Source organism: Sebastes fasciatus, chromosome 2 (genome assembly GCF_043250625.1).
Source record: "Sebastes fasciatus isolate fSebFas1 chromosome 2, fSebFas1.pri, whole genome shotgun sequence".
Classification (NCBI taxonomy): domain Eukaryota; kingdom Metazoa; phylum Chordata; class Actinopteri; order Perciformes; family Sebastidae; genus Sebastes; species Sebastes fasciatus.
Genome location: NC_133796.1, coordinates 36,827,260 through 36,847,338, shown reverse-complemented (window position 1 = coordinate 36,847,338; position 20,079 = coordinate 36,827,260). Strand labels below are relative to the sequence as shown.

Genomic DNA, 20,079 nt, shown 5'->3' with positions numbered 1-20,079 from the left:
GTTATTTTAACCCAATCCACGATCTTTTCCTAAACCCAACCAAGTTTTTTCCTGTGAAGATGGAAGTTTATTTTGAAAAGACTGTACACGTGTTGCTGGACATTCGTAGGAAAATGCACAAAAAAATGAGGAATAACTTCATAAGATATTATACGAGCCGTTGTATGAGGACATACGTTGCGTGTCATTTCAAAGAACTTTATAACGACTCAATGTAACTGCATTGTTTTATGAGCATCCTTATCATTTTTGATGTAACATGGCAATGGGAACAAAACTATCAAAAGATTAGAATCGGGCCTGTTTGCAGACGCCAGCCAACAAAAACAGACGAAACAGAAGTGCTGAGCAGATGGTGAAAGTCAAAGGGAAGATGAGCTCAGGAGGCCGCAGAGGGAGGAAAGACTACAGGCTGTATCTACAATGTAAACATGTGCTGTCAGAAGAAAGCATTTAGATTAAATAGAGATTTAGTTTCTTTCAAATCTCAATCACCGGCCTAGTATCTGTCAGACACATGTGGTTCACGGACCGCTGAACAGCATCATTAAAGATACACCGTGGAGTTTTCTTGTAGACAAACGTTTGTTTACATTAATTCTTTCTTGTCCAAGCACATCCTTAAGGTTTAACAAATACTCGGGATGCATGCTACCTCATAAAATATCTATGAAGCTGATTGTTTGAATTCTTTTAATGTTTTGAAAGCTGCATTATTTACAAGCCTGGCTGTCTTCTTTTTCTCTTCTTATGCCGGCGCTCTGCTACCTTCTACGGAGCATCGCTACCGTCGACTGTAGAGACAGATGCTGTGTGTGGAATGGCATGAAGGTGAGGGATAAATCTGTTATCAGGTAGATACGAGCAGATTTGTCTAGTTATGCACCACGACGTGAGACACTTTATCATGCAGGAACACAAGTTGTTTTGCTCATTTAAGTGCTACACTAATCCATATAATCTTTATGGGAGTATACCACAAGTCTCGGAGCTGGTGTTAAAGCATCTTTTTTCTCTCTTTTTTCAGACTCTCCATCGCTGTTATAGCCGGGATTACTTTCAGATTTCACTCTTTCAGACTTTGATTGCTACGCACTACAGGACTTGTGAGTTCACACCTCAGACCGATTGAAAATAATGATCTTTTAAGGAAAAGAGAGCTGGAGAGTCCAAAAAGGACTAGAGAGCTATCATATCAGTTGTGTCACTCCATCCAACTTTATATAACCCCGGTGTGCTGGAGTATAAACTGCCCCACGACAGAAATGTGGCGTGAGATCTGCAGACTGCAGTTGTGAGAGAGCAGCATACAAATACGTCTCTTGAATGAAGTTAACTTATTGCTCTGTTTGTGACCGAGCTAGCTAGCCCCATAAATAATCACTACATAACCAAGCTTTCAGCAACACCTATTTAATTAGTTTCACAAAGACACTTTTTGGCCTGAACAGAGCTTTAAAGTCTTTAGTTTTGAGCAACAAATTCCCTACAGCATAATCTTGCAGCCCGGTCTCACGGCAAAGCGTGTAATAGACCCGTCTGTCCACCGGAAGAAAGCGTGTCAGTGTCACGTTTTGTGTCGCCGACACGTGAATATTACACGCCTGCATGAAGGTGCAGTGTTTTGTAGTGACATTTGTCTCATGTTGTGTAGTGACGGAAGTCTAACTTCAGAGCTAGTTACGTAGTAAAAAGACCACTTATGGTGGGCGGGTCCAACAAACACAGGACTTTCAAACGGGAGACCTGTGTTTGGGACTAGTGTTTTGTTTTGTAAGTTACGTACTGACATTACATTGTTTCTGTATATGTTTTACCCTGTTTACGTACTTATTTTAAGCCCAACCATGACGTTTTCCCTTAACCTAACTAAGTGGTTTTGTTGCCTGATCTTAAGTCAGTGGCTTTGTTGCCCCCCTGCTGGTACTGCATGTTAATACAGGCGTGTAATATTCACGTCTCTGCGAGGCAAAAAGTGACACTGACAGGCTAACCTCTAGTGGACAGGCGGGTCTATTCCACGCTTTGGTGTGATATCAGGTTGAATCTTGACCCAACTGACCCCAAACCCTGCTCTCAAGGGTAAAGGCCTTTACACAGCGGCACACACGTCAATATATTTGTTCGAACTGTTGTTTTTGTCATGGGCGATGGTGGTGCAGGGGTTAGCACTGTCACCTCACAGCAAGAGGGTCGCAGGTTCGGCTTGGGGCCCTCCCCATGTTCTCCGGGTTCTCCGGTTTCCTCCCACAGTCCAAAGACATGCAGGTTAGGTTAATTGTTGAATCTAAATTGCCCGTAGGTGTGAATGGTTGTCTGTCTCTATGTGTCAGCCCTGTGATAGACTGGCAACCTGTCCAGGGTGTACCCCTCTTTCGCCCAATGTCAGCTTGAATCGGCTCCAGTGGGTCAGAATAGCCAGAAAAGCATGCTGGCTTTCATACTGCAAAATGTCGCTGGATGCAGTAAGACATCCTGGTATTTTCGGCATACTACATTTGACATACTATGTATTGGGACATACTTCATGTTTTTCTGGCATACTAAATAGTATCGCAGTATGGGTATTGGAACGCATGGCATATTACTCCTTTCAATCTTGACAAAAGCAGCGCATACCAGATCCACTCCTTCTGTTCTTACCTTTCACAATTAAAACCCTAGACATGTAATATTCGCAGGCGAGTTTTTGTGTAAAGGCCTTTAGGATGGTCCAATTGGGATTAAAACCATCTCTATCTTTTAATCTAAAGCCTCTATTAGAGGTAGATCCAATCTGACAATGAGACAAATTAGAGACTAAATAATGTTGTTTATGGTTAATCGAAGGTGTTACTTTTAAATATAATGAAATTCATCACTCACGACCCAGAAGAGTGTTGTGTGAGCCAGGGCCTGGTACTGGTCGATGGTAGACAGAACGCTGAGGATCAGACAGGCCAAAACTATGAGAAACCTGTAGGAAACAAAGCAGATCATACATTAGTCTGGATTAAAGTGTCATAATTATAAATTCTGTATATATTCTTATAATCCAATTGGATAAATAATGTCCAACCGGCTCTCGTTTACTTAAAAAACTGTGTTTTCCTCAAATCAAAGCTTTACATAACTCGTCACCAGTCGAGTCATGCAAACACGAATCTCCTCGGTTCACTTTCCACCTCATATCCATGTCAACATTACACACTTTGATTTAAACAGCAAAACTTCAGTCAACGTTGGCGTCTGGTTCGAGTCTGAGATTCTAAACAAGTTTTTAAAAAAAAAAAAAAGGAAAGTTTCAAGACAGCATAACATTACTTTATATTTTTGTCATGAAAAGTTATCTGACTGAATTTGAGCAAACATTCAAGGACAGTTCTCTGGGGGGGAAATACTGTGAACCTTTTGAACTTCACCATACGAATGCAAAGCGCATGATAAACTTGTCAAATAATGAGCACACAGGTTCGCACACACACACACACACACACACACACACACACACACACACACACACACACACGCGCGCAGTATCAACAAACACTAAATTGTTCCTTAACATTCTCCTTATTCCCCCTCAAGGTCACAAGTGTTTCAACTGCAGTAACAATAAGACGTCTGTTACTCCTCAACCTACTGAATAGAAAGGTATTTTATTTCTTTGAGATCAGGCTTCAAGCTGCTGTGACACTACACCAAGAACATATCTAACTCTTTCTAATGTGGCCTTGACTTCCTGACTCGTAAACTCTTCAACATTTCAGCAATCTTTTTTCTTTTATTTGGAAAGAAAAATTGCAGCTTATATTACAAAGGCCCACAGATAGTACCTTGTAACACCAAATAAATTATAGTGGTCATTTTTCACAGCTGTTCATAAAAGCAGGAAAGAACAGAGAAAGGGCGGAAAGAAGGTTTAATTTGACGGTAGTGGAGGAAGATGGGAACGCAAGGCAGACTGTAATGATGAGCCACACTCATAACCTTGTTCACACGTGTTTCAGCCCGCAGAGCCACGGACGGCCTCGGTTTCTCTTTTTACTTTTGTTACTGCAGTATTGTCTCCGCTATCAGAGTTGAAGTTGGGGTTACGTTTCATCCAATTTCATTATGTTTGTCTGTTAGCAGGCTATCTTAGAAAATGAATAATGAATGTGCATTAGACTCTGTGAAACAGCTGGCATTGTGGCAAGGACAAACTGATTAACTTTTCATTTCCGTTGGCAGGAGATGTGGCGGGTGAAACTTCTGAATGGATTCACATGACACCATCTGAATTCATTTGCCAATCAGCTGACAGAACAAACTTCCATGATTGGCCCAATTAACAAAAAAAAACGTGGAGGCGCTGGAAAGTTGGCCTTCTGTTTAGATATAACTGCACTGCCAGTATTTATTTCGAAACTTGGTGCAGTGACAGAAGCCTACTGAACAAAACTCTAGCTGATTGTATAAATCTGATTACTATAATATGTGATGCTGCATGATGGGAAACTTTGCAAAATAAAACTTAAAGATCTAAAAAAAAAATACATTGACAGACATTGTTTGTTCTTCCAACCCGGTCTCACGGGAAGGTGTATAAATACCACGACATTACACGGACATTCCACATGTCAAGAGTACACATTAAGCTGCAATTAGGTTTAGGCAAGAAAACCACTTAGTTAGGGTAAGGGAAAACATCCCGGTTGGGCTTTAAATAAGTAAGTAAACTAAGTAAAACATGTATAGAAACAACATAACACAACTACAGAAGACACGTGAAAAACATCACTAACAAAACAAAACACTGGTCACAACAGTCTCGAACACAAGCCTCCTGGTTAAAAGTCCTGTGTTTATTGGACCCAACCACCACAAGTGGTCTTTCTCACTTTTTATACTACGTCACTAACTCTTTCCGTAGCATTTATACGCAGATGCGTTTACATTGCAGTCAGTACAGGATACATGGCGTACAAATGACACGCGGATATCAAGAGAGGCGTAGTTATTGCACGCTAAACACCTTGTGCATTATCGTGATATTTATACGCCTTTTCGTGCGAACGGGCTGGTTCTTCAGGTAAAGATCAATGAGAAATGTGTGGGCTTAAAAAAGCTTTTTTTATTAAATAAGAGACCATATAAAGGTGACACGAAATGGGGAAAAAGAGACCAAGGACTATACAGTTACAATGGCAAGTGTTACTGCTTAAGTGGTACTGGACAATGTATCCTCGTGCAAAAGTTAGTATGATATCTTACGAAAATATATTCCTCATTTTCTGTATGTTCTCCTACGAATGTACAGCAACGTTCTAATTTGCGTTTGAGACGTGGAAACAGACTTTTCCAAATAAACTTTTGTTTTCACAAGAAACAACTCGGTTAGGGTTAGGAAAAGATTGTGGTTTGGGTTAAAATACCTACAGAAGTGGTTTCTTAAACCTGCAGCAGGCCGAAAGGTTTTGGCATCATTGGGCAAAAACTCCATAATAACCTTTCAGCATATTGTTCAAATGTTCTGAAAGATAACTAGATTTCTGCACCTCCTCATGGCTCTGTTTTCAGGCTTTAAAAAAGCCCATGACAGGAGACTTTGGCCAATCACAGGTCATTTCAGAGAGAGAGCGTTCCTATTTGCTATTCCTCAACTGATCTCAACATGGCTGCCGGGTCGCAAACTTTCTTATTTTACAGCTAAACAGTACACTACAAGATGTTTCTGAAAACATTTGATGAGAGAAATAGGCATTACGGTAACAGAATATTGATTCATATTTGATCAGCGCTGCCTAGTTTGACCATTTGATCGGAGTTCACGAGTGATTGACAGCTGCTCAGAGACAGTAGGCTCAGCTCGGCTCTGATTGGTTGTTTCCCTCCGGTCTTTGAAATCTTGCAGATGACATTAGGAGCACCGGAGGACACAGAGGCACATGATTTTTTTTCAGATTACCTGTCTCATGCACTACTGTCAGGATATAGTGACCGTTTTATTAACTAATTACTTTTTTTAAATCATATTTGCTCCATTTCTACCCACTGCAGCTTTAAGTACAGAAGTTACGTGAGAAATAAATCAACGTTGACTTTTGGTTTCATACTGGACACAAACACCGGTCATCTGGGTGAAAGTCCGATGTTTTGAACCCGCCCACCCACCTTGACCTCCTCGCTACACAGAGTTTATTGCTCTTTTATATTTCCTGGTTCACATGGATTACACACAAATTGATTTTGTGCGATATCTACAAATTACAGTGCATGACAACAGCCTGTTCTGGGCCATGGAAGAAACCCAATATGGAGCTGGCATATCTTGACAATACAGTGTTGGTGGAAGTATTTGCTCTACTGTCATAGTTGATATTGCTTTAAACTATTGTTCAGAAAACGGACTTAAAAGAATCACTGTCTGGGGCCTATACCAGCACACTTGATGGAAACTATGTGTAGAGGGAGTTTCCAGTCAGTGTTTGCACCATGGAGGCTCTTATCACCACATGCTACAGCCTGAGTTTATTGAAGACTGGCCAGGAATCCAAATACCCCCCTTTAAACACACACATACACACACACACACACACACACACACAGGCTTGAACGTGCACGCCACACGTCAACACAGATAAAAGACAGTGGAGAGACCTGCGCAGGGAAGATGGACTGGTGCAGCTAACAAAGCAGCTGCTTCTGTCTGAAAGAACAGAAGAAGTAATATGACAACAACACCTTGTGTAAATGGGAGCAAATTTGTCTATTAGGGCACATTGGGCATAAACAAAAATTGCTCGCAACAAGATAGGACGCGGTGTAATTTATACAATCTTATGTTCAATATGTGACACAGGCAGTTGAAAAGAGGATCAAAAGAAACACAAATGAACATCAAACTTTCCGAGCCAAACACTCCGGTATGCTAATGGGTGTAATTTGTCAGCCGAAGCTCTGCTTAAATTATTGCAGAGCGTCTGAAATGCCAGTAAACATACACGCTCAGTATGCTGAGCGTACACTTCTGCTTCACTTTGAATCCATCTGAGACGATCTGACTCGTCAGTCCTCCTCTACTAACTGCACCATCACATTTCACTTCCTCTACCTCCAGTGGGCTCGGCGTGGCAGCAGACAAAATAATACATTGGCTCGGCTACATAGGCACCGCTGAACTCTAAACAAAAGCTCAAAGCAATGCCCCTATCTATTATTGATGGGCAGATTCACTTGCAGTCTGTTGTGCAGTGAGCGTAGAGACGAACCAGGGGACAGTATGGGAGTTAGTGGTGACGCTGCTGACCGTGTCACTAGCTGTTACCGTCAAACGTATCGCAAATATCACTGTGCTTTAGAGAGATAAAAGACGACACATAAATCAAGCAAAAGCGATGTGACACAAAACAGAGGTTTAGATGAATACAATGTGATAGAAGATGAAATAAAATGTATTAAAGTGAGGTTTTAAGGCCTTTGTCTGTAATTTGGACAGCCAATTGAAGCCTTTGTCAGGTCTTGAAGTGGAAAATTAGTGCCAGTACTCCTCTTATACACATGTTGGTGTGTGTATCTGCCGGTATCAGCAATCTACTGTGACTTATTCCTATTCATTCATTATTTATTTAAGCATGTTATACTGTGTCAGTCATAATCAGCTGTGGTTTTATTGCTATTATTGTACTTGGGCTATGCATCTTCTATAGTTGGCCTACGATACTCCGATAATATTTCAACGGGACATTATAGGGTTAAGGTGGTGTGTTTAGTGTTAATAGTTAACGTGCTTTCCTGTGTTATTTTTAGCCTATAGGGTATCATTTGGGTTCCAGTCAGGCTGCTCCTACATATTATGCAGCAGGATAAAAAGACACATTCTCAATTTCTACAGTGAATAAAAGATACTAGGAGATATTGGGTTTGTGGCTCCTCCCCAGGACAAATGGATAGTTTTTGACTTAAAACTATGCAATTTTACATCAGTCTGGACCATTATTATTACTAGTTAAATGATTATTTTATTATCTACACAGCCTTCGAATGAACATTTAATTTGTCTGGAAATCTTTGCCCTAAAAGAGCAGAATCAGAAAACTTTTAAATAATGTTTCATTAATTAGTTCAGAAATAAAAAAAAGTTATGACGAACAGTTCACTAATGTTTTTCAAAAAAGACATGAATATTGTACTATTAATAAAATACACAGCACCCCTCGCCCAGATGCTCCCCACATAGTTTTAATGTTCATACAGCTTTTGAAGAGCGGCGCAAATACCCTGGCGCTGCGCTGTTATGAATCTTATGAACCTTATGAATATGGAGAGGACAGAATACAGTACCAGCAGCTTGTGAGAAGTGCCGCTGTGCAAGAAAAAGTCACGGTGCGCCAAGGAGTAAAATGAAGTACTAAGTTGGTACTAAGTCCCGGAGAGTACTAGCCCACTTCGAGCACTGACCTCAACCAAAACTTTGGCTAGTACAGGGTTAATAGCTGAGCGATATAAGGTATTCACCAACAAGTGACCTTGTCTGTGTTCTCCATTAAGAATCTGAGCTCCTGTGTTTTGTAGAAGAGAGGAAAGGAAGCCTTTACTGCAGTTACTAAAATATACATGGAACACAAACAGCTCAAGTAAAAAATGTTCCTCAAATTGAAAAGAACAACAACACATCTTACCTGGTTTGTTAAATCATTAAAACAATTGTGTCAGAACTGTCTTCCTCCAGCTTGATACTGTTAGAAGCAGAATATCTGGTTCAGTTTACTGGAGGCTGAAAAACACTTTCTGATTTGGGTTTTCTCTTAACTTTCCCGATCGACTCATCTATAACCAGCATGTGGGATGGATCCATGCTGCTCCCAAACCAAAATACTGAATTTACTGTTAGACTGTAGCTTGCTGCAGACAGACCCGGTGGGAGCTTAGGGTATACTTAATTAATTGCATAAGGCTAAAAATATACCATGTTCATTTCCAGTGACATGCACTCCTTCGTTCATTTTACCATAAGAAAACAGACCTGAGTCCCTGCAAGCGTACTGTATCACCACGCACACATAAACTGACACACATATGCATGTGCAAACATGCGAGCACACAAGGGTACCTCTGATAAGCACTCGGGTCACTCTGACGTTGGAGTTCTGGGTCAGTGATAAGGCCATGCTTGTTCTCAACTGCTTTTTTCCCCAGTCAAACATTTGCAAAACAAAGTACCGAACTGACCCCCAGAACCTCCTGGATGGTTCATTAGACATCCCAACAGGATGCTCGTACAACCAACGGCTGCTTGTATTATACAACTGAGAGAGTTTTGTCTAAATTACACTACGATATGCTAAGAAATTGAACTAATCAAATGTAACAAAACTACAACTCTGAGTTCTGCTAACACTTCAGAAACATCTTTTTTACTACAAGGAACTTTCATTTTGTGTTGATTTTGGTGGTCCCTTTGGACAAAAGCGGTAGTGTTTCCAAGCACCAGAGTCCCTTTAGAAAACCTCTAAAACCTCACTGTAGCAGTGTCTGACAGTCTGCCCCGAGCAGTCCTGGTTCTGGTTCTCCCGTGCCTCCCTTCCCTCCATCGGGCCCAGCTATACGGCCTCGGACACCCAGCAGCATGGTGTCGGTGTCGGCTCCCAGCGGGGACCGGCAGCGAGGCAAAGCTCTGCTCCAGGCCGGAAGAGGAGCCGCTGCTGGCGAGCTCATACTTGCCAACCTTAGGACCTCAAAAATAGGGATGATTTCAAAATCAAAACAGGGGGGTCTCCCCCAGAAAAATAAAAATATGAGTTTCAGAGACTTTGTTTCCTGCATTCTGGTGACTTTTAAAGAATGAAAATAGCAAAATAACAAGCATTTTTAATCTTATAGGGACTGTTTGTATCTTTCTAAGCGTATAAATGTACCAGGTCGCGACACATGCGCACTCGCGTGTGTCAGGAGCCTCGTCTCCTCTGCTGCTTGCCTTCAGTCACACAGCGCGCACACTCCACACTGCAGAAGAGTTAGTTTAGCTCTGAGAATATCTGGTGAATGTACAGTGGACGTTTGTGCAGAAATAAATTCTGCAGCTCCTCCAGACCAACAGAGGTTTTCCGTGTCTTGTGAAGTGACGGGGCTCCGCAGCGAGAGCGTTATCGCCTCCGTCCGGGTGCCGGTGTCTCCCTGCAGGCGTAGTCGGTAGACACCAGCACCCGGTCGGGGAGGCGATAGCGTGTCTCGCTGCAGAGCCCCGGCACCGACCCGCTTTTCCTGCTCAGCGGCTGAGCAGGAAAAGCCAGCAGTGATTCATGGAGAGACCTTCGTCTGGTCAGCTAACATTACTGCCAAGCAGCTGAAATATAGAGTGATATTGTGGTTTTAGCTGACGTGTGTCGCCCGAGCCCGACGCTGACTTTCGTTGACTTAATGGCCAGGTGTCGCTGTTAACAAGCAATTCTGAAAGTTACAAATAGTCCCTTTAAATACTTTTAATTTCACTTTTAATTCTCAGGAGAGACTACAGAATAGTTCTCCCCTCTGGCCTGAACTTGTGTGAATCTCTGGCATAAACTAATTATCATCAGTTTTCATTCATTCATTCATTTTTAGGTCCTGCTTGAGTATTTCTTTCTCTTAGTACTCTCCATTTCCCTCTCCGTCTGTCACTCACTTAAGGTCCTTTCAGACACAACGCGACAACAGCACCACTGCGCTCTGGAATGCGTTATTTCCAATGGCTAGCATCGCGCCGCGACAGCTTTTCGCTGCATCGAGCAAAGCCCTACTTCGGGCGCTGCATGTTGTGATGTGCGGCGAGCACAGCTCAAACCGAATTGTGTGACAAGCAGCTCTCTTCTGCCCGTAAACAACATTAGCCGTAGCTGTATTGTTGTCCGGGTGGAAACAGTAGAGCTTATACACTCTGTACAGTGACAGAAACAGGTTGAGATAACGAAAAGGAAAAAAAGGAGTGAAAACCTGAACTAAATCGGGAGAATTGTGGGAGAATTGTGACCCCGGGAGGAAACCGGGAGAGGGCAATGAAAAACGGCAGTCTCCCAGGAATATCGGGAGTGTGATGGGAGTGCTCTCCACATCCCGCCGGAGCTCTGATTGCAGGTTGAAGGCGGCAGCGAAGCCAGATCTGGGTCTGTCCGTGGTGGGTTGGTCACTGCTGAGTCTGAGCTGAAGAAGTTTCTGATGAACCTGCATGATTTCATCTGATTTCATGCGGAATCCAACCCGGTGGCACCGACGACAAGCATTAAGAATAACTACACATAGAAATAGGCAATTTTCTCGCTGATGGTCTTGTTTGCTTATGTAGGTCAAATGAGGCTTCAGTATTACATCGAGACGGTTAAAGGTTCCTCACAGTAACTTTAAATATACTGTAGGTTTCTAAAGGTAAGCCTGGATTTGGGTGTTCAGCTTCCTGCTATCTTTGTCAGCAAAGGTACGATCACATTACACTCCTGCAAATATTGTCTCCCTTTCATCTCAATCGCAGCCCCCACAACAGATAAATACAAGGTTGTGCTTCCTTATTTGGTGCAATCTCCTCGCTGGCTCCGGTGGAATTAAACTTTCATGATCACCTTAGTTCAACTTTGACCACGTGCATTTGCAGCCAAGAGAAACACCGTTGGCTTTAAAAGACTGTTTACAGTTTGTGATCACTCAGCTCAATATTTACTACGAACGGAAGAACAGTCCCGTCAAATCCATTTCAGGGGCCGACTGCGGGGCAGTTTCATCCAACGGTACACTAATGTGAAACCACAAGTTAAAAATCATCTGGATGGAGCTGAGTTGCAGCAAACAAACATCTATCAGGGCTAAGTGTGACAGACTGTACAACGTTGTCAGCCTAAAAACACACTTGTTTCATCCTTAACAGCTTAACCCTCTGAGACCCGCGGTCTTGACCGACTTTACTGTCTCTCAGAGGCTGTAGCAGGTTCAGTTTTAGAGCTAGAGAGAAGGTACGGATATCAAATGAAACTAGAAACATTAGGAAGTCCAAACATTTTGGCGAGGAAAAACTGGCATGGCCATTTTCAAAGGGGTCCCTTGACCTCTGACCTCAAGATATGTGAATGTAAATGGGTTCTATGGGTACCAAGGAGTCTCCCCTATACAGACATGCCCACTATATCACAATCACATGCAGTTTGGGGCAAAAACCATTATAGTTTTTCGAACAGAGTACAAATGTGTTATTTCTGCCAATACTAAATTGATGTTTTTGAATATTTCTGCATACTGGGGTCCCTAAACAGTCTTGAATTACATAAATTGGGTATCACTATGAAGCTGAGCAGTTTCCAGAACAGAAATGCTTGCCATCCAATCGCTGAAAAATGCAATTCTTGCAGAAATCTCCAAATGTCAAAAGTTATTGATACCAAATCACAGCATGGCTTTTCCTATGGTGTTACTCAAGGTCCTGGTGTGTTAATGTGGTATTTTGGAGGGATAATTGATCATTTTTATCAATTCTGGTAGGTGGTAAAAAAACTTATAAGACATAATAGAGCATGGGAATGACCTTCATCTACTTCTGTTATAATGTTCTAAACTCTTATACTCTTCTAAAATGTATTTTAATTATTTAATTAAAGGGACTGTTTGTAAGAATCAGAAATACTTGTTAACAGCGACACCTATGACCGTGTCTACATAGACATGAACGAGCATCGCTCAAAACAGTGAGGCGACACACGTCAGCTAAAACCACAATATCACTCTATATTTCAGCTTCTTGGCAGTAATGTTAGCTGACCAGACGAAGGTCTCTCCATGAATCACTGCTGATCCTAGTGTTGGCTTTTCCTGCCTCAGCCTCCCGACCGTAGTCGGAGGGAACAGGGGAGACACCGGCACCCGGTCAGAGACGATAACGTTTCTCGCTGCGTCACTTCACAAGACACGGGAAACCTCTGTTGGTCTGGATGAGCTGCAGCATTTATTTCTGCACAAACGTCCGCTGTACATTCACTAGATATTCTCAGAGCTACTAACTCTTCTGCAGTGTGTAGTGTGCGCGCATTCACGTGAGAGTGGAGCGAAATAGCGAGAACGAGTGCGGTGTGTGAGTGAAGGCAAGCAGGCAGGCAGAGGAGCAGCGGAGCAGAGTACTGCAGAGACTCCGGCCCTGGAGACCAAAGCTACGGTCTCCCCCGTGTCCAACACTGTTTAACAGACGGGCTTCACTAGATAGAACTTTGCGATTTGGTGCTTCCGTGTAGTTTGTGTTGGAGTCTTGTCTGAACAGCGTAGCCACACGCGAGCACGCATGGGACACCGACCTGGATTGATTTATACGTGTAAGAAGTTACAAACAGTCCCTTTAATGAATTAATTCATGTTTATTTCTGATTTATGACTAGAAGAACTTAACACACAGTGCGGTAACCCCCTAAAAAAAGACCAAACACATGTCTATTTGGGTCTCAGAGGGTTAATGAAACAACAGTTGTCTAAATTATCACCAGCATACACACACATACTGTACAAGAAGTGACATTTGCCACTGTCACTGTGGCTTATGAAAAAACATATTGATTTTGTATTTTAAGAAGCTCTTTGTGGTATTTCCTGTCATTTCGTGCTGTCAGAGCCTTCTTGGAATCAGCATGTCACTGCCATTACAGGCAGGTTAAGGCACCTCATCTCTCTGGTTTGCACCTCATCTACAGTCTAATAATATAATTGAAATGCTGATGCTTAAACAAAGATTTCCCTGTGATCATAGCAGCCACTAACTCCCCTATTATTGTGCATATTATTGTGCATCGTGCAGTTATTCTTAGTAATGTTCTAATGTGTTTTGAGTTGCACTGCGTTGGCTCACGCTCCCTTTGAGTCACCGAGACTTTAACCTGCTCCGACAGGCAGCGTTCCCCTGCCTCCCCTCCGACACCGCAGGGTCACAGGGTGGCAGAGCCAGACACGGCCGCTACCTCCTCCACAGCGTGCACACGCTGCCAAGTTTAGCTGCCTGCTATCAGTACCAGCAAGTGGGGACAGACAGCACACATGGGGGGGTCAGCTGGAAGATCACATCCCACATTCCTGACCCTCTGCAATGTCTGCATGAACACTCCAAACTGGATCAACTGGACTGTCCCGGACATGGGTGATACCAAGAAAGAACAAAATCTGTGAAATGTATCCTTTGGCATTACATCAAGAGGTGTTTATCACGAGTAACATTTCATTTGTCAAAAAAAAGGACAGATTTTCAAGCTGCCTGACAAAGCTGTCACATCAATTTTGGGTGGTGAACCATAACGTGACATCTTCATGATATTGGAGCTTTAGCAGATGCAATCCATCCCACACTGGATTACTACAAGATGTATGTTCATTTGCTCTATCAGATGTGTTATTTATATTTCATTTTCATTAAACCAGGTAGTCTCACATACCTGTCATACTGTCAGGAAGGGAAATACTAAAACATCCCCTGTCAGGTTGAAAGGACCTACTGAATACAACTGTGTTGTAATGTTCTGCTAAATTAAATGTGCAATGCTGAGGAAAATAACCTCCCCAAATGAAAGATCTTTATAATATCCCTTTAGTACTCCTGTGAGAAGGTGTTTTCTCTGAGTTGCTCTTGTCTGGGATGAATTATGTGGTCTTTTTTTTAATCTGCTATGGCTAGACTTAAATATATACTTATAATATTCCAAGAGGGCCCTCGAGTTGTGTGTGCAGTGATATCTGTGCAGCATCTTTCTAAAAAATGCATCGGATTAACAGTAACACTTTGTATAGTGAGGGCTTTCCAAGGCTCTCCATGCGCAATTAACTCCCTGTTTAATTAGGATCTTTCGAGTTGCAATTATACCCCTTGAATACCCCACGGATCAGGATTATGATTATGAAAATAAAAACACTCACACTGAGAAGTGATACACGAAGCACTTCCAGCCAGACGGCCTTTCCAGAAAGTTATACACACGTCCTTGGATGTAGGCGCGCGTGAGGACCGGACGGATCCCGGTGCTGTACACCGACATCCGCACAGACATGCGGGGGTGAGACAGGTACGGGTGGAGGTGGACAGTTGGGACAACATTTGGAGTGTTACCATCGTCTTGCATTCTGTCTCTGTCAGAAAACGTGTCGTTGTCCACAGGTGTCTCTGGATCAGGCGCGCAAAACCTGGTTTGCGACAGCTCCAAATCCGGTGGTCGGTTTCCTCTTGGCACACCAGAAGACCTCCGTGAATTAGACATTGTCCCGGTATTCTTCTGTCGCTGGGTTAACTTTTCCACTTTTTTTTTTCTCCTCAAACGGACAAATGTTGATCCATGTGCGCTCACCTTCTGTTGTGCGCCTGATCTCACCAGGGCGCATAAAGCTGTATAACATTAACAGAGTTATTATTAATGCTCTAGATCACCGGGACGGTGTTTCTTTAATTTAACTTTACAGCTCTCTTGGCTGCCCAGGTTATGGCGATGTCTCAGCCCTGAATGAATATCCCTTCTCTACCTCTTTCACAGCACTTATCAGCCTGGAGAGCTGTGGGGCGCCAGGCGGTGAGCTATGAGTCGCCAGCTGTTCAGACATTTCATTGTTTTGTTTTTTTGCAAAACTGCCCGAAGGCAATCTGGAGCTGATGAACTCCATCCTCAGATCTGTGTGAAAAAATACACCACACCATTAACTTTTTTTTTTTACCCACAATAATTACGTTTCACACAATGCAACTAGATATTTTTTTCCAAACCTGGAAACACAAATGTCATGTGGTTGATATTCTAAATATACATAATGAAAGTCTTTAATAGATTTGGTGATTGAAGATACACAAATGAGCAACAAACAAACCACTTATATACCTCAACAATATCAGTGAACTGTATTGCAATACTGCAAAAATAAGCTCTTGCATCACACTTAGGTAATCATACACTTAAAGTAACTAAAGGCACATGGCTAACCCACATGTAAACTAATCACAAAAGGGTGACCCCACCATCAGAATTCAAAACACAAGATTGGAAGTTGCTATCTTTCCTAAATTGATATACAGGTTTTTTAAAAATCAATATAAAAGAAAAAAAGTTTCTGTAACTTAAATTATGACCAGTTAGAAACACAAAATATTTATTTATAAGACAAGCTCTACAATGTTGTATGTGAATAGATGTTATATGTATGTATGTGGTCAAAATGACTGAACAGATTTTTTTTTATGAGGAATAAGTTCTATAAAAACAGCAATGTATACAGAGAGTGGGTGTATAACCACTATGGTATAAAGTAACAAAAGATTCATTCAAGGTTGAGCCAAGGCCTTCAGCAGGTGCAGCAAACTGTTTTGTTGCACATGTTGCACACACATACTGTATATCCCCCTTTATACTGAAATGAATGCATATGTAACATGTCTTGAATTTCATATTTTTTTGTACGCTGTCGTTCTTGAATTCATTTATTATTTAGAAAAGATGAATCTCTAAAGAAAATGTGTTGATTGGCTGAGTTCATTTGTGCAGAAGTGTATAATGGCCTCCCATTGTTTGAGCTGATATACTGACTGTGAGTCATTTTCCCTCATTAAACTGTCAGTTACTTGGAAGCAAGTTAGAAATGACACTCATTGTGAAGAAGTGTCTGGCATGTTTGGAAGATATATGTACCCAATTCCCCTCTCCTCTCCTAGTTATCTCTTCGAACAAACTGCTGCAAAAGTGCCTTCTTGGATACCCCTATATGGTAGATAAAATATGATAAAGGGCCCTCTAGGGTGCCCTTCCAGTGAAAAAAACGTGAGGAAGTGCCCTCTACGGTGCCCTTCCAGTGAAAAAACGTGAGGAAGTGCCCTCTACGGTGCCATTCCAGTGGAGAAAATTTTATCAAATGCCCTACTGGGTGCCCCTGCAGGGGCGAAAACGTGATGAAGTGCCCTCTAGGTTGCCCTTCTGAAAACATGATGAATGCCCTGTACGTTGCCCCTTCTAGTGAAGAAAACATAATAAAGTGCCCTCTAGGGTGCCTTTCCAGTAGAAAAAACATGAGGAAGTGCCCTCTACGATGCCCTTCCAGTGGAGAAAACGTTATCAAGCCCCGTCTAGGGTGCCCCTTCCAGTGAAGAAAACATTATGAAATGCCCTTGCAATGAAGACAACATGATGAAGTGTCCTCTAGGTTGCTCCTTGCAATGGAGAAAACGTGAAGAAGTGCCCTCTATGCTGCCCTTTCAGTGGAGAAAACATTATAAGTGCCCTTTAGGGTGCCCGTGAAGAAAGCATGATAAAGTGCCGTCCTGTGTACCCCTTCACGTAGTGAAAATGTGATAAAGTGCCCTCCTGGGTGCCCCTTCCAGTAGTGAAAATGTGATAAGGTGCCCTCCAGGGTGCCCCATACAGTGGAGAAAACGTGATGTGGTGCCCTCTAGGGCAAAGTCCTGCACTGGGTCGGGTACCCGCGGGTACTGCCCCTGCCCCTCAGACAGCTTGAGTCCTCCACTGCTTATCATCAACAGTACTCAGATGTGTAACTGCTGAGACTGTAAATACTATTAGATGAAGCAATTGTTCACGGAGCAGCTCTGCATCGTGTGCGTACAGATTTTAACTTTACATTCAGTTTTTCAACTAAAAAACTTTCCTATCTCTTTCTTTCCTCCACAATTAGCTGTTTAAAATAAGAAGAAAATGAAATGCCTACACATGAATGATAAGATATAGATCATATTACCATTAATACATACCTGAGCAGGAGGAATACAACATGTTACTGCTTGAAAAACAATTCTGTTCCCTGACCTATAGTGTGATTAATTACAGTTTGAAAGTAACTTTCAACCGTCAACCCTGGTGTTGGTGTAATCCAGGGAAACTCTGGGGACACATGCAGCTTAGTTTGACAAGGTTACCCTGTGGATTTGTTTTTGCAGTGACCTTGGCCATGCTAGTCCAAGGAGGAGGAAACATGTTCACTGCGGCAGGTTTTAATAGGAGTCGAGTGGCATCAATGTGATGACAGGATCTGTTGCCAGGTAGACATTAAACACAACTCCGGCTGTTAGATGCCACCCACTACATGTGAGTGTTTGTTATCAAGACAGACAGGGTAGTTATGTTGAAGGTCACTCATGCTCTTATATTTGATTGTGTGAAGGAAATAAAATATTGAATATAATGTAATATTTGATGATCAACCATCTTGATAATCGATTAATCATTGAAGTTATTTTTTTAAGCATAAATGTCAAAGAGTCTCTGGTACAAGCTTTTTAAATGCAAAGATTTGTTGGATTTCTTAGTCTTTTATGATAGTAAACTGAACACCGTTGGATTTTGGACTGTTGGTTAGACAAAACAAGCAATCTGAATGTAGTCACCGTCAGACTACCAACATTTTAGAAGAAAAAATGCCTCCTTTTCAGTTTTGTGACAATGCATTTTTCAGCTAATCAAAAATTATTCTTTTTTTCTTTAGCTTAAGAAGTATGAGAGTAAGTTCATCTGAAAAACTCAAAAACATCAAATTTGGAGATACATGGTTTTCTTTGGACAGCAACGATATGCCAACTTAAAGGGGAACACCACCCAAATGAAAAATTCCAATATGTGTGAACATGAGCTACTCTCTCTCAAACCCAGAAGTCAGAGCAAGAAGTCTCAAACCTGTGATGTCATAGGGTATAACTTCTGGAGCTGCTCCATTGACAATGAATGGGAGACAGATTTTGTGCATCCAAAGAATGTTTGTTTTCTTTTTTATACCCAAATGAGCTTTATTCTATTGTAGTGTTGTCAGTTGTGAAACAGGAAATGTTCCAATATACGCAGAACATCCCCCTGGGTGCTCTCAGAGCGTCTAGAACAACTTTCCCAATTCATTGTCTATGGAGCAGCTCCACACTTTATACACTATGACATCCCAAATTTGACTTTTAGCCCTCATTTTTGGATTTGGAAAAGAGTTGTTCATGTTTACTAATATTTTTTGGCTGTCTTAGACCAATAGGAACAACATATATGAATTTTGAAAATGGGCGTAGTTCCCCTTTAATCTCTACGAAATTGTGATGGGCATTTTCCACTATTTTCTGACATTTCATTGCCCAATTGATTAATCAAGAATATCAGATTAATAGATAATGCATATTAGAAAGTTTTTTTTTTTTTTTTTAAATAGTAGACTCCATATGTATGGTTATTGATGTTGCTCATAAGATGAAAACTGCTCTGGTAAGATTTCTCAAATGTCAATCAAACCAAAGATGTGCTATATTTTACTATTTTCAAATCAGTTGCGACAGGTATTATATGCACATTTGACAATTCTACACTTATTGTATAACCTTCATGTTGCATCATCCTTTACTCATTCTCCCACGAGTGAATAATATTACGCATTTCAACCCATGTCCAACAAGTAATTTAGAAGACTGCCTTAAGAGGAAAATGCCTCCTACTGTCTGCGGTTGACACCAGAGGGCAGTCAGAAAGCTATTGGAGTCTGGTGTCACTCATTGCAATAAGGTTAAAGAAATGTAGAAGCTCATCTTCCTCCACGGGTGCACATGAAGCAAGCAGGTTTTTTATTAACTGTTATTTACCAAGGCTGATCCAGATGAGATTAAGGGATTCTTATCCAAACCCCAGCTGACACAGCAGCAATCAATCCAATTTACAAGAGGGAAACAACTAATAACATTCCATAGTAATTAATCAGGCTGTTCTCATACACTGTGAGCCACTATAATTTGTATATAACCCCTTCTGTGTCTTTTGTTTGGAGGAGTAACCTATTTAAATGTGCATGTGGCACTCATTCATGTCAGTGATAAATTAATGATGAAACCTTTTTACAAGTCAAAATAACTGAAGCAAACTGATCAGCTCTCTGCCTCCTCTGTGTCTGGCAGTTAAACCTGCAATAGGCAGTATATTTTTGGCATCATTGGGCAAAAATTCCATAATAACCTTTCAGCATAATCCAAGTGTTCTGAGAGAGAACTAGACTTCTGCACCTCCTCATGGTTCTGTTTTCAGACTTTAAAAAATCCAGCCCGTGACGGGAGACTTTGACCAATCACAGGTCATTTCAGAGAGAGAGAGCGTTCCAATTGGCTGTTCATTCAACGGAGGC

General features: G+C 41.8%; 1 protein-coding gene across 3 annotated transcripts in view; it reads right to left on the bottom strand.

Moving 5' to 3' along the window:
- Positions 1 to 15,615, bottom strand: part of kcnq1.1 (potassium voltage-gated channel, KQT-like subfamily, member 1.1) — a 68,374-nt gene extending 52,759 nt beyond the window's left edge. The window contains exons 1-2 of one of the 3 annotated variants that reach the window (XR_012592234.1): positions 14,866 to 15,615; positions 2,866 to 2,956 (exon numbers count right to left, since the gene is read on the bottom strand). Coding sequence is in view for 2 of the 3 variants with exons in the window: in XM_074622472.1 (XP_074478573.1) it covers positions 2,866 to 2,956; positions 14,866 to 15,203 (429 nt within the window). In the remaining variant the exon portion in view is untranslated. The remainder of the gene's footprint in view (positions 1 to 2,865; positions 2,957 to 14,865) is intronic. The other 2 variants (XM_074622472.1, XM_074622482.1) reach the window with 2 other exon arrangements.
- Between the last annotated feature and the right edge of the window lie 4,464 nt (positions 15,616 to 20,079).